Source organism: Bubalus bubalis, chromosome 20 (genome assembly GCF_019923935.1).
Source record: "Bubalus bubalis isolate 160015118507 breed Murrah chromosome 20, NDDB_SH_1, whole genome shotgun sequence".
NCBI lineage: Eukaryota > Metazoa > Chordata > Mammalia > Artiodactyla > Bovidae > Bubalus > Bubalus bubalis.
In genome coordinates this window covers 23,430,864-23,445,879 of record NC_059176.1, presented here as the reverse complement: position 1 = coordinate 23,445,879, position 15,016 = coordinate 23,430,864, and the positions used below count along the sequence as shown (strand labels likewise).

General features: G+C 39.1%; 1 protein-coding gene across 7 annotated transcripts in view; it reads right to left on the bottom strand.

Moving 5' to 3' along the window:
- SLC25A21 (solute carrier family 25 member 21) overlaps nt 1–15,016 on the bottom strand; it is a 519,679-nt gene that overhangs the window by 141,722 nt on the left and 362,941 nt on the right. For 5 of the 7 annotated variants that reach the window (XM_025271366.3, XM_025271362.3, XM_044932760.2 and 2 more), the window contains exon 3: nt 6,058–6,141. The exons of the other annotated variants lie outside the window; for them this stretch is intronic. In XM_025271366.3, the coding sequence (XP_025127151.1) occupies nt 6,058–6,141 (84 nt within the window). The remainder of the gene's footprint in view (nt 1–6,057; nt 6,142–15,016) is intronic. 7 annotated transcript variants of the gene reach the window in all.

Sequence of the window (15,016 nt, the reverse complement as noted above, 5' to 3'; positions counted from 1 at the left end):
GGCAAACCAATGCCCAAGAATTTTTCTCATAAGAAAACTAAGGAACAAGCAGAAGGAGAGCAGACTGATGGAAACCCATGAATTCATCAGAAATATGGCGCTCTCTGCAAAAAGTGGCGCAATGATTAGATTAAGAGTCTGGAGTTGTCAGAAGTTTGTGGTGCTCTCTCAAAATCGATAGGATTTAGTTGACTGAACATTTACTGGTCTGTCATACTTCACTTGAAGGAAGACATAAAAACTGCTTTAAGTTGCTATGTGATTTGAGGGTAGGAATATCAAAGGTTTTAGAAAAGCTATTTAAAAATTAGAGGTTTACAGCCACTACTTCCACATTGTCTTCTTTTCATTTAATAAACAACGAAATTTAGTGTTTAGTGAAAGGTGATACAGTGTAATGGAAAAACCATGGTATGTCACTAGTACCTGTTTGACTTTGGGGAAGTTAACTCCTCTGATCAGTTATCTCACACAAAATACAAAAATACATAATGATGCTGAGTTGTGTTGAGACTAGTGCTGTGTTGAAATAAAGGTATAAAAAAAGTCCCTAGCACAGTGTCTGGTACACTGAAGAAAACAGACATGATTTTCACATCTTTCTTTACCTATGTCACCAGACTATCCTAAGTTCCATTTAATTCCCTTTTCTCTTCATGTCAGAAAGAACAGCCACTAGGTGCTTTTGTGAGGGGAACTGCAGACTGAAACTGACTGCCCTGACCAGTTACCATAGTAATAGTTGCGTGAGTTACCTTACAAGAGAAGGTTCTGGTAAGGAATGTGGAACTAACAAGCTACCACCAACTGGAAGAATTTGGGAAAGGTTAAAAGGAGAGGGTAGACTCCAGTCCACATGTCCTACCAACCTCCCAGAATCCTTCTTGCTGGAATCCATCTTGGCTGAGTGATGCACATGCCACCAGGAATAACCCTGAGTCAGAGTGATTGGCCAGAGACAAACCAAAAACGAACCTGATTACCATAAAACCTGAGACTGTGAGCCATGTGGAAGAGCAGTTCACTTAGGTTCCCTGACACTGCTGTGTTCCACCCCGGTGCCCCTTCCCAATAAAGTCTCTTGCTTTGTCAGCAATGCATCTCTTTGGATGATTCATTTCAGGGTGTTAGACAAGAGCCCACTCTCAGGCCTTGGAAGTAGTCCTCCTTTCCTGCAATACTTTAAGAGAAGAGTGAGGAGGTAGGCAGTCCTGTTTGTATTTTTTTTTTTTAAGCAAAATTTGTAATCCCTTCACCTATCTGGAAACATCTCAATCACTCTCTTTAGAGGAATGACAAGCACAGCAAAGACTAGAAGAACTCTCATGAGATACTTTGAAACAAAAGGAAATTAGGTATGATGCCTGAACGCATGATAAATAGAGATACCAGCTACTCTTTTCCAGGGGAGTTTACAAAATGAAGATTATTGGTTTTGAAGGCACCTAATCAACTAGGCTAAACCTTTGTGTCTTCTGGGCTCATGATTATAGTAGATAGACCTGTTAGTATATTTTGCCAAACCAGATAAAGATGAAAAATCACGGTGAAGATGGAAGTGCTCTCAATAGTGACAAATTCCTTCCCTGTGACTTTTCTACAATGATGGCCTTTTTGGTAAAATCTAAGTAAAAACCTAGACAGCATATTAAAAAGCAGAAACATTACTTTGCTGACAAAAGTCTGTCTAGTCAAAGCTGTGGTTCTCCCGGCAGTTATGTATGGATGTGAGAGTTGGACCATAAAGAAGGTTGAGTGTTGAAGAATTGATGCTTTTGACTGTGGTGTTGGAGAAGACTCTTCAGAGTCTCTTGGACTGCAAGGAGATCCAACCAGTCAAGCCTACAGTAAATCTATTGTGAATATTCATTGGAAGGACTAAGGCTGAAGCTGAAGTTCCAATACTTTGGCCACCTGATGGAAAGTACTGACTCATTGGAAAAGACCCTGATGCTGGGAAAGACTGAAGGCAAGGAGAAGGGGACGACAGAGCATGAAATGATCGGGTGGCATCATCGACTGATGGACAAGAATTTGAGCAGACTCCAAGAGTTGGTGAAGGACAAGAAGCCTGGTGTGCTACAGTCCACGGGGTTGCAAAGAGTCGGACTTGACTGAGTGGTTGAACTGAAGTGAATACGATGATTCCACATAACAGAAATTCTTACTTAGAATTTGGAAGGCTTTTTGAAAGAAAACAAATTAACTTCACCTCTGTAAAACTGGGTTGAAAAACTATGCCTTTAATAATAGCACAGTGTATTTATACTTTAAAAAAATCTTAGAAGCAGTAAAGGGATCCAGATCCATGTGATTTAGCTATTGTCTCTTAGAAATGTGAATTTTTTGGTCTGAGAGGTGGGGAACTGCATCTCTAAGAATGGTGACAAGCACCAATTCACTTTCTGAGAGTGGAGAAATGGGAGACTGTGCAGATTTTAAGTGCATTAACAGACCTTAATGTTTTTAAACAACAGAAAAGGACTAGCTTTCAAAACTTGTAACTTGCAGGGGCTGGGGTGAGGGGTTAGATAAGAAGAGCGAAGAGAGATGAATTCTCCTAATTATGTAAATAGTCAAATTGACTAGCACTAGCCTCTCTGTAGGCCACAGACCAAACTGGACTCTATGCACCTGAGTGAAAAAATCATCTTTGAAAGCAGAGTGTACTCTAAGAGCTAACTAAGAAAATAAAAAGGAACTGTTTTACTAGGGAAAAATTCAACACAGCATGTGTTAAAAGGTTTTCTTTTTTCTTTCTTTTTTTTTTTAAACTTAAAGCTATGAAATGCTCTTGCTCTGTATCAAAAAGCAGCTTTTTCTTTTGTATCTTTACAAATATTTCCATCTTTAAGACAAGAGCTTTCTGACTTTTGCTAACAACGTGTCCAGATCTAAAGGATTACAGAAAGAATGTCAATTTGCTTTAGAAGCAATTAAACGTACAGTCGAGGGAAAAGGCCAATTTTACTATGCAAGGACCACACATATTGTATGTTTGTTATATTACTTGATATCAAAGCAGAAACATCCAATTCTTCCTAAAACACACTTGAAATGAAGAGTCTGGCTAAGGAATTCCCACATCCAATTCAAAGATATCTGTTACAGTTTACAGAACTGGGTAATGCTGACATTATTGTTTTACAGGAAAGAGATACTTTTACTGACTATATAATACACTATGGTTTCTTTAACTTTATATATATTTATTGGGTAAAATGAACATGATTTTGATCCTAATCACCATAAATGCAGGTATATTATCAATGACAGGTACTGCATCTCCAGAGGAACAGCAAGAATTTGCTGATTCTCTGTCATTAGATGACCTCAAAATATTTAACCAGCTTTCATCGCTTCAGAGGAAGTGGTCAGTAGCAAGAATTATCATCTTTCTTCTTCATTTTGCATCATCATGATGTTGGTGTGATGACTTTCATTCATTTGTTCAACATACCTTTACCGAGTATCTCTACCTAGCGCCAAACGCGGGCATAGGGAATACGAGGGAAGTGAGACATAGCCATTAGCGAAATGTATTCTTAGGGTGGGAGAGGAGATATAGAAAACAAGCTCAGTAAATTAGGGTGGTGCCTGCTATATAACAGACCTGTGCATGGGGAATGAGCCTGGAGAAGAAGGGAAGCCATCCTAGGAAGGGCTCTGTATACCTAATAAGAAGTTTAGACTTTACCCTGTAGGCCATGTTTTTACATATTCCTGAAATACTCTAAAAATAAAATAACTAAAATAGTATGGTACTTGCATAGAGATAGAGAAATTAATGAAACAGAACAGAAAATGGAGAAACCAAATAGAAAATTTAAATGATAAATATGTGCAAGTTTAATTAGACAAACTAGCATTTCTAATTAGTGAATAAGGAATAGAATTTTTAACCAGTGGCATTTGGACAGTTGACTAACCATTTGATAATAAATTTGATTCCTATGTGCCACACTGCACATTAAAAACAAATCTCAGATAGATTAAAGATTCGAATGTAAATGTTTATGATCTTGGGGTTTGAGGATGTCCTTTTTTAATGTGCCATCAGATATCACAAAGGAAAACAGATCTAATCACAAAATCACAATCTTCAAAGATCACAAACTTCTGAAAGGTTTAAGATATTATAGTTGTAAGACAAAGAGCAAGTTAGGAGAAATATTTATAATTTACATAATAGTTAAATAAATTAATAAAAATATCTAACCTGAGAGAAATGGGCAAAGGACACAAATATGCAATTCATGGAAAAAATGACAATGATATAAAAGTATGCTCGACCCCATCAACAGAATTTTATTATGACAGTTTTCTTTTTTATCTGTTAGATTATAAACAGGAGATGCACATGAGTAACAGATATATCAAATAATGATTGATATGGTCCAGTGTTTGAGAGAGTGTGGAGAAGTGAACACTCTCAAATTCTAAGTCAGTACATACATTTTGGAAGATAATTTGGCAACATATGTGATATAAGGTGTGCATCTCATTTGATAAGTCCATAGCTAGCAACTTTTAAAAACAGAAATTAAAAAAGTAAAAAAATAGTAGAATATATACTGTACTGTTGTTTAACAGTAAAAATCTGGAAACAACCTAGTGGGCCACCAAAGGGGATTAATTTAACAAGCTGCAGTATGTAGATAAATAAATTACTATGCTGTTGTTCAAAAGAACATATTGGTGTGGAACAACATCAATGACATATGTTTAACTGAAATGAACGATTAGCAAAACAGTATCCCCAGTAAATTCTGCTAAGAAAGATAGTGAACTACAGAGGTTAGGAACGTGGGCTTTGGGGAAAAGTTGACTTGACTTGAGTCCAAGATTCATAATTTACCAGATATGTGAAAATTAACTTTTCTGAATCTTGGTTTCTTCATCTGTCTAACTTGAATGGATGCTCACAGAACCTACCTCAAAGAGCTATATGAAAAATTCCTAGTGCATAGTAAAGGCTAAATATATACTAGTTGTTATTATTACTGTTGGAGAAGGCAATGGCACCCCACTCCTGTACTCTTGCCTGGAAAATCCCATGGATGGAGGAGCCTGGTAGGCTGCAGTCCATGGGGTCGCTAAGAGTCGGACACCACTGAGTGACTTCAATTTCACTTTTCACTTTCATGTGTTGGAGAAGGAAATGGCAACCCGCTCCAGTGTTCTTGCCTGGAGAATCCCAGGGATGGGGGAGCCTGGTGGGCTGCCGTCTATGGGGTTGCATAGAGTCGGACACGACTGAAGCGACTTAGCAGCAGCAGCATTATTACTGTTATCATTTTGGTATAATTATTATTGTCAACCAATTCTCTTATGAAAATAACTTCAAAATGCAAATCTAAAATCCTTTGTAAAATTATTTATGCTTGACAGAATCTTTAACTGAATCTATACATCAAAGACAATTTTAGTTTATGTAACAAAAATATTCTATTTATCTGATCATCTACTAGACAGGATGATGAACTTGACACATCAGTTTTTGACAACAGTATGTTTTGATAGAATATTCATAGACCAGAATGCAAATAAGGAACACATTTGGGCACTATATTTAAAAAACAAAATAAACAACTATCGCATTTAGACATTTCCAGTTATAAGAACTTTGAAAAGCTTTAACAGCACAAATTAAAAATTGTCCTACAGTCATCAAATTATTTTTAATAAAGGATATTATTAATATCCTTTTTGAGGTAGTTATCATGTATGCATGAGTGCTGAGTCACTTCAATCATGTTCGACTCTCTGCGACCCCATGACTGTAGCCCCTCAGGCTCCTCAGTCCATGGGATTCTCCAGGCAAGAATACTGGAGTGGGCTGTCATGCCCTCCTCCAGGGAGTTTCTATCATATACATATTTAATTTTCAACTGTATTATCAGGAAAAATAAGCACAAAAATTGAAAAACACCCTTTTCAATATTTTTCCCTATGAAGACTAGGAAAAGAAATCATTCAAAATGAGAAAATGTGTTATGTAGTAATATATTAAAATGCCTACATCAACACAGAGATTGTGTGAAGAACCTTACATACCCTTCCGTGCGGAAAATCATTCGAAAGCTGTCTCCTAAGCTTTTATAACTGTTTGGATCGGTTGCACATCTCTGAATCTGGAACCTAGAGACAAAATCAAACAAACAAAAAAATTCAAGTTAAAGATTTCGCCAAATGGCTTTTCTCATTTTTCAAAGTCTTAGGAGACTCAGCCTTTTCAGATTAACCTAAAATATTCTGGCTTTTGCTATAGATTTTACTGATTTATTTGCCTTATATAATCTTTACCTTATTTTTGTAGCCTTTAAAATTATAATATTTCTCTGTGCTTTAATAGAACTGCAAAAAGTGTGTTTTTCCATCTGTTTCTTAGGCAGATGCACCCTGAGGCATTTATGCTTTTTTCCTTTGTGAAAACCACATGCATATGTCATAGATTGTTTTAATGTATAATTCAGAAATCTGAAGATGCATATGAAACAAATAAGTAGCTCTATTTCTTATCTTAATTAGTGCTCTTTGATGGTAATTTAATACAAAGGTTAAAAATACAGAGCAGCTAATATGGCCTAACTTTGATCCTGATGATGAATTTGGAATTCATTCTGGCAGACAGGAGCCCTTGTTTGAAGTAAGAGTTCAGGGCATACCATGATACCATTTACTATCACAACTTCATGATGCAGCAGAGTTGATCATTAGGAGTAGTTCAGATTGCCTGGACTTGCACAGAAGCACAGTGCTCCACATGTAGTTTGTGTGCTCCACATGTAGTTTGTGTGCCTAAACAAAATTCTTTTTTTTCTTCTTCTTTTTGGGTATGATCGTGCATCTCAGAATTCTAACCTTCAAAATGTGAAAGTTTCCAGTATGAAGGTCTTGACTTATTATTTGGTATCTTACCTGGGGGTTTGTTTTTAATGAGATTTATGACAAGTGCTCTCATTTCCCTATATCCTGGCTCTTCATTTTTGGTTTTCTTTAGTCTGTCTGGAGAAGGCAATGGCATCCCATTCCAGTACTTTTGCCTGGAAAATCCCATGGATGGAGGAGCCTGGTAGGCTGCTGTCTGTCTACCCCTTGTGTTTAACTTCCTTGTCCCAACTCTAAGGTAAGGCCCTTCCCCCTTCTGTACATCCCTCCACAGTTTTAGCAAGCCTTTAAAAATAGAAATTCTCAGATATACCTCTAATAGTGTCTACTCTGAGATGCTTTTCTCAGATTGTTGGATTTATGACATGATCACAACTTCTACCTCTGAGAGTGATTTATTTTATAGTTCTAGGCCCCAGGGAATTAAGCTGAAAACTAACACATACATCACAGAAAAGAGAGACTATTTTGCTTTGCTTGAAGTGGTTGGAAAGAACAGTATATGATAAGGCTGGCAAGTGAGGCTGGATTACATTTGACTTTGTAAAGTGGAGAGTTGCTGAACGTGATTGTGCAGGAGAGTTGCCATACTAAGATGAGGGAATTGATTCTTCCAGTTCAGTTCAGTCACTCAGTCGTGTCCGACTCTTTGCGACCCCATGAATTACAGCACGCCAGGCCTCCCTGTCCATCACCAACTCCCGGAATTTACCCAAACTCATGTCCATCAAGTCGGTGATGCCATCCAGCCATCTCATCCTCTGTTGTCCCCTTCTCCTCCTGCTCCCAAACCCTTCCAGCATCAGGGTCTTTTCCAATGAGTCAACTCATCGCATCAGTTGGCCAAAGTATTGTAGTTTCAGCTTCAGCATCAGTCCTTCCAATGAACACCCAGGACTGATCTCCTTTAGGATGGATTGGTTGGATCTCCTTGCAGTCCAAGGGGACTCTCAAGAGTCTTCTCCAACACCACAGTTCAAAAACATCAATTCTTTGGCGCTCAGCTTTCTTCAGTAGATTACTTGAAACATACAAATTCCTAATAAAATATTTATTGTCTGATTGGGTGGATTAGAATGGGAGTATGGAGGGCAGAACAATGATGAAGGCAATTATGACAGTCTGGGTGAAGATAACGATGCCAGAATATGAATGGAGCTTAAGAGAAATGTCATAAAAGAGGTGAGCTTGTTGGGTGATCCTTTTTGTCTTTAAATCAAACTGTTTTTTTAAATGATACATTTAACATGATCCTCTCTTGATCCTCATCAACCCAGAAAGCAATAATAGTAAGTCCTAGATTTAGTATTGCCAAAGTTTGCATGCATGTGTGCTCAGTCACTCCGCTGTGTCCAACTCTTTCTGACCCCATAGATTTGTGTGTGCTCTGTCACTCAGTTGTGTCTGACTGTTTCTGACCCTATGGACTGTAGCCTGCCAGGCTCCTCTGTCCATGGAATTTCCCAAGCAACAATACTGGAGCTCATTTCCAGTTTTCTTCTCCAGGGGATCTTCCTGACCCAGGGATCAAACCCATGCCTCCTGCATTGGCAGGTGAATTCTTTATCACTGAGCCACCTGGGAATCCCTGAAGTTCATTAACCTTTGTCAAATTCCTTTCTAGATGCTTTTCTCCCAAATTACCAAGTATTTTTTTTTAATATTTGCCATATGAAATAAGATGCTACGGATTTTACAAAAACCCAGGGAATTATCCTCACTCTTGAGAAGCACGAGAAAAAAACAACTGATAATATAAGGAAAACTCTCCAAAATGTCAAGTAGCATCAGCATAAGTTGCCCAGGTATTCATCAGAGGGAGCAATTACTGCTTTCTGCAGAGTCAGGAAGGATCTGATGAAGCAGAAGGGATTGAAGCGGCTCCTGTAGGATTCAGAGAGGCAAAAAGAATAAGAAAGAGGAAGCATTCCAGTGGGGAAATGAGAGAGGAAAAGATGTCCTCTTAAGAGACATGAAGGAAAAGATCTCCTACCACGACAACCTCCTGCATTTCCTTTAGGATGGATGATGTTTCAGCACCCTGCTGGTGGCATTCAGCTGCCCAGGATGGGTGGAGACCTGAGCAGGTTAGAGGATGGTGTTTATGAGATCAAGTTAGCAACCAATATAGAGCATTTGGCTTATTCCTGCTCCTCAGCATTTCAGCTAACTCTGTGGCCATCTCACAGTCATGTGATCGGTCCTAGAAGGAACTGTGAGTCAGCCAAAGGACCAAAGTAACTGAATCCTAATGGCAAGAAAATCGACCTTAGCTCCTCTCTTACTGATGGAGTTAGAGATATCAGGTTCGTCTATGATGTCTGCGTGTTCCAGTAATACCAAGGTGGGTCCTCTCTTAGCTTATGCAAAAATAAAACACAGGGTACAATTATTTCTTAATTAACTAGTTATCTGACTTAGTTATTGGAAGTTTAGTATTTCACTCACTGGTTGCGATTTCTTTCTTTTTTCAGTATCCAAAGAGATATTTCCAATACACTATTCTCAGTTAATGAATTCCTGAATACTTACTATTAGGTACTCCACTATTTGGGACATTTTGAAGAAAATTAGACATAATCCTGCCCTTTAGAAGCTTATAGTTAAGTGAAGGAGGTATACAAATAGATGATTACTGTATGCAAGGGATGTTTAGGAATATATTTTGGAGTATCACATGTCAGCCAATGAGTTTTGCTAGTGCTGAATAAACACTAGTATTACTCTTAGGAGAGATGATCTCCCATCTGTGGCCAACTGAAAATATTATAGTACTATACAGAAATATTAGAGGGAAAGGGAAAATGAGGAGTATATATTCGGGCTAAATATATGTGATTAAACTTTGTGTGTATGTGTGTCTTAGTCACTCAGTCAGGTCCGACTCTTTGAGACCCCACAGATTGTAGTCTGCCAGGCTTCTCTGTCCATGGGATTCTCCAGGCAAGAATACTGGAGTGGACTGCCATTCTCTTCTCCAGAGGATCTTCCTGACCTAGGGATTTAACCCTGGTCTCCTGCATTGCAGGCAGATTCTTTATCGGTTGAGCTACAGGGAAGTCCTGTGATTAAACTTTATCCTCCCACTTCAAAAGTGGCAGCAAGGACAGTTGCTGGAATCTTTGAGGAGTGTTCCATTTAGAAGCTATCTGTCTGATGAGTGATGCTGTGATCCTTACAAACAGGAGTGGCAATATCAAAACAGTATCGCATGAGGAGGAGAGTCCACAGGCTATGTTGTAGAGCAGTGCAAAAGGATGGGCAGACATGGGAAATACTAATTCTTCCATGAAACCTCCCACCATTCCTTACTCTCCTGAAGCAGCTTGAGGTCCCATTAAGCAGGCTAGGGCAAGTACAGCTGTCTCTTCTACTGCACATCTCACATACTGGCATGTCTACTCTCTGCAGAGAAGGTCCATGCTGCATTTAGTTCCACTACACATGACTTATTCTGATCACAGAGTTATCAGTTCTTCTAAGGAATCTGTTTCAAGTCGATATAATTACAGTGCATTTTGGCCAATCATGTAAAATAGCAATTTCCTTCTTCCTCTCCATTACATTTCAGCAACTTAAAAGGTTTCTCTCTTGGATTGAGGCTTTACATCAGCATTTTCCAAGCTGCGTTCTGTGCTAACAAATTCTCTCTATGCTCGGGGAGACAATTTTCCAGTTACGTAATACAACTCTTTGTAAAATTACAAAGGCAAAGCCACACCACTCCTGATTGTGTTTAGAAGAAAAGATTGGACTTTCCCATTGTCCTAATAAAAGCAGCTTAGACACATCTGGAATCTCCATCTGAGTAGCGTCTTTTTATTAGAAGGAAAACTTGCTGCCAAACGGGCAAATTGGACAATGGAGTAATACTTAAGAAATATTCAGTGCCTAATATCAGGTCAGAATGAAACACAGGGAAAGGAGTGTGGCTCAGACCATATGCTCCATTACCCAGAAGTCAGCGGTCTCGTGTGCTGTGGGGCCAGGGAGCCTGGTATTGCACTCTCTTAGAGTTGGAAGGAAACAGCCCTACCATCTCCTGCACCATAGATGTTAGTATGAAGCAAGTTACTGTTGTAGCTTCCACAGGGCAAGGAAGAGCTGCTCAATGTTCATAAGGAAGTGTATAAGCATATTTTTAAAAGCCAAAGAATGTTCTCACTCACTAAAGTATTTTTCTTTAAACTGGTCAAGAACTATTACTGCAGTATTTCCCCTAACTTACTGGTGGACTTAGTCAGTGATACCAAAGTCTGCTGCTGATTCTTAGCATGGTTAGAAATGCTGCTTTAGGCATTCAGTTTGTCTGAGCACTTTCTAAAATACCACAAGAAAGATACATCTTGAGAAATACAACATTTTTGCTGCCTTAAAAGCTGTAGAATGAATTCTTTGAAAATTCCTAAATCTCAAACTTACACTATGCCTTTATTTTCAAAGTAAATTTTATATCTATCATCTTTATCTACTGTTGGCCGACAGTGTCTATACTGGGAAGTGGAGGCTTCAGGGCACACACACGTGCACATAAATATATGTGTATATACATGTATATGTGATCTATATACTTATATGAATGGTGGCAATTGAGTTGCCAAAAGTCAGATTAGGGTAGGTGATAAGACTTGTTCTGAAGCTATATTTGCATAGCGTATACTTTGCATTTAGTTAGATTGTATGATTACTTGTGGTGCTTTAGGGCTGGGAAACAAAGAGGATTTGGAAGTTGGGCAAAAGCCATCCTAACTCATCTCTTTTGCACTGCCACCAATCCTAAGCAAAGCAGTGAGACAGGTGGGTTTTATTTTTAGCATCATCTCCAGATCCTTTTCTGGTCCAGGAATATCCTAATGCTCCCTCCTACCTTGCTCTTAGAAGAGCATTCACACCAATTATATATCCTTATTGTGTCTTTTTGGGCTTCCCAGGTGGCTCAGTGGGTAAAGATTCCACCTGCAATGCAGGAGATGCAAGAGATGCAGCTTCAATCCCTGGGTCACGAAGATCCCATGGAGGAGGATATGGCAGCCCACTCCAGTATTCTTGCCAAGAAAATCCCATGGACAGAGGAGCCTAGTGGGCTACAGTCCATGGGGTCTTAAAGAGTCCAGACACAACCAAAGTGACTGAGCATGCATACATTGTGGTTTTTAATTTGATATGTTCTCTTCCAGAACTTGTCCCCTGTTACAGGGATTTCAGGTGTCAAGGAAGCGGCAGAAAGATTTGGTTTTGTTTAGGGTGGGGATGCGTGGGTACCTTTACCACCAGAGACAGCCCCTAGTGGTTCTTCTCTCCCTGAGTGGACTTTTATGCTATCATCACACGCTGCCCCATAAAAACTACACCTTTGTGTTAAAGGAGGTGCACTGCTTGGGAAACTGAGACACTGACTAGGAAACACTAGTTTCACTTCCAGTGCTGCCGCCAAAAAATAGTGTAAACTGGTGAGAACTATAATTGAATCCCTCCTGACCTTTCTCCTCGGTGGTAAAATGGCACCACAGACACTAGACGACACTTGACTTTGAAGGGACAGTGACGTACTGACTTAACACTGGACTTTGTTAGCCGTAAGAGGTAAGAAACATTCCATTTTGCTTTGTGAAACCCCAAATTCCCTATTTTATAAGGGTGAGAGACTGCTAATAAAAATTGTACACTGACAATAAGTGGTGATGAGCCTAAGGAAACTCCCTGCAGAGATTTTTGTAAATGTGCTGTGAACAAAGATTATTAGTAATTACCAGAATGTTACACGTGCTCCTTAATAACACTTAAGAAACCCACTAATGAATCAGAGATTAACAGACTAAAGGTTTGCAATTACAGAACACATTAAAAGGATAACTGTAGGAAGATTAAATAAAGGTTCTAATTCACTGTAATTAGCCTATCTTACTGAAATAAGACGTTGTTCCTACAGAGTATGTTTACTTGCTTACTGGTTGGTTGAGCATGGCCAAATTACTGAACATGCAAAGACACGTCTGAGACTTTGAAATTCAGGTGTGCGTGCCTACCTTACAAACTTTGGAGAAAGGCCCTATAAAGCACATCTGTAGAGAAATTCCCACCAAGTATGTTGTTTCCTGTACTCTGAAAAATTACTCTACACTGAAGCTTCCCCAAGAGAAGAAATACCCCTTCCCATGAAAGGCTAGCCATTGAACTAAAGGGGGAAGGGGCCATTGCAGTCATCCCTGCAAAGGGACCACATCGGGTGGTGGAGGGTTGAGGCTGCTGACTTAGGAGATGAGTCTGTCAGTTTTCTTTAGCAAGTGCTGAGGAAAAAGTGTTTTTTTCTAACATTTCTCTATTGTCCATAGCCTTCTTGTTCTAATCTTAAGTCCCTGGTGATGGTGAATGGTAATTTTTAAAAAATCTTAGCTATGGGTATTTTGTTTTACTTCAGATTAAATATAACAAAAATCCACATACCGTTGCCTTAGCCATGATGAACATGCTGCTGCTGCTAAGTCGCTTCAGTTGTGTCCGACTCTGTGCGACCCCATAGACGGCAGCCCACCAGGCTCCCCCGTCCCTGGGATTCTCCAGGCAAGAACACTGGAGTGGGTTGCCATTTCCTCCTCCAATGCATGAAAGTGAAAAGTGAAAGTGAAGTCGCTCAGTCGTGTCCGACTCTTCGCGACCCCATGGACTGCAGCCTACCAGGCTCCTCCGTCCATGGGATTTTCCAGGCAAGAGTACTGGCGTGGGGTGCCATTAAGAGCCCTTTAATCATGTTGGAAGGGTGTGGTTTACAGTTCTAGATCCAGATTTTGGTCTCAACTTTTCCCAAGACCTCTATCAGCAGAAGGGGCAAGGTTAAGAGTTTGGGAGACCCAACAATGAAAACCACAGGTCCTACTTTCAGAAATGGAATACATGTGGGCAGCGGGGCAGGTACAGGGAGATGTAGTAATTAGTTATAAAATAAGAATAAGACAGGACACAATATTTAATAGAGATTCTAGGAATTTAGTCCATCTGCAGTTTAAGCATTGCCTTTGCTTGCTGGGTTCACAATCTAGTCACAGTCTAGGCCTGGCATCAATTAACACCCTAAAATAATGCTAACAAATCCACAAGGGCCATGCGTTTGGCTCTGCCTCAGCAGTGATCACTGACTGAAGTTCAAAAGCTGTACTCACATATTTGGCTGCTCATCAGATTATTTGGACAGTTCGGGGGGGAAAAGATACTTCTTCTGATGGTTGCTCAGTCATCTAAGAGAGAGTCTCTTTATGTAAGAAGCAGGTGCCTTTCCCTGGTAAAAATTAAGATGTCCTTTGTCTGTTTAAAGTCTGAATGTCTTTACTAGGAATACGTGGGTTGGGCTATGCTTTGGCTTAGTGTTTATGATATTGTAAAGAAGACCAATAAATTTCTCTGTGTTATTATAAAACAGTTTATAATTTTGAAGAAACATGTAACCTGGAGTGCTCATTCAACCTAGATAATTACTACAGATAAGGTAATAACATCTTGGCAAGGCCACAAAAGCGAGGGAAATCTTCTGTGCCATGTAATTTTGAACATGTTTTTGAACAAAGCCTCAAAAATATTATCTCTCTGAAATATCAGATCAACCCAGATAGCCTGATTATACTTTCGGTGATTTCCTGTGATCCAAGACACCTCTAATTGCAGTCTCCTTTCACAAGCCAGGGAGATTTAAAACCTGATAGCCTGTGACTGTACATTGTACAATTCACACTTCGACAGGACACTTAAATATCCAGTAAATGGCTCATCGTTTTGTTAACCACAAATTTTGTCACAATAAATATTTACCTATGTGTCCTGATTAATGTGATTAAATAGATCTAGTTTCATACATCTTACACAATTATAAGGTATTCTTAGTATTTTGGACCTGGGTAAAATTTGACATTGTAAAATGAATCATGATAAGAGAGTTTATTCTACCGTCTGGCACAAGTTCTTCCAGTTGTTTTTATTACTTAAGGGATAATAACTAAGTATGCTGACAGTATAATTCTACAATTTATTTTAATGAAAATATGCTAGTTAACAAGTCAGAGACAAATGATCATTAGAGATTACAACCTAAATCTAATAATGTTAAACCACAAGCAGTAAAACAGGCTAATTGACA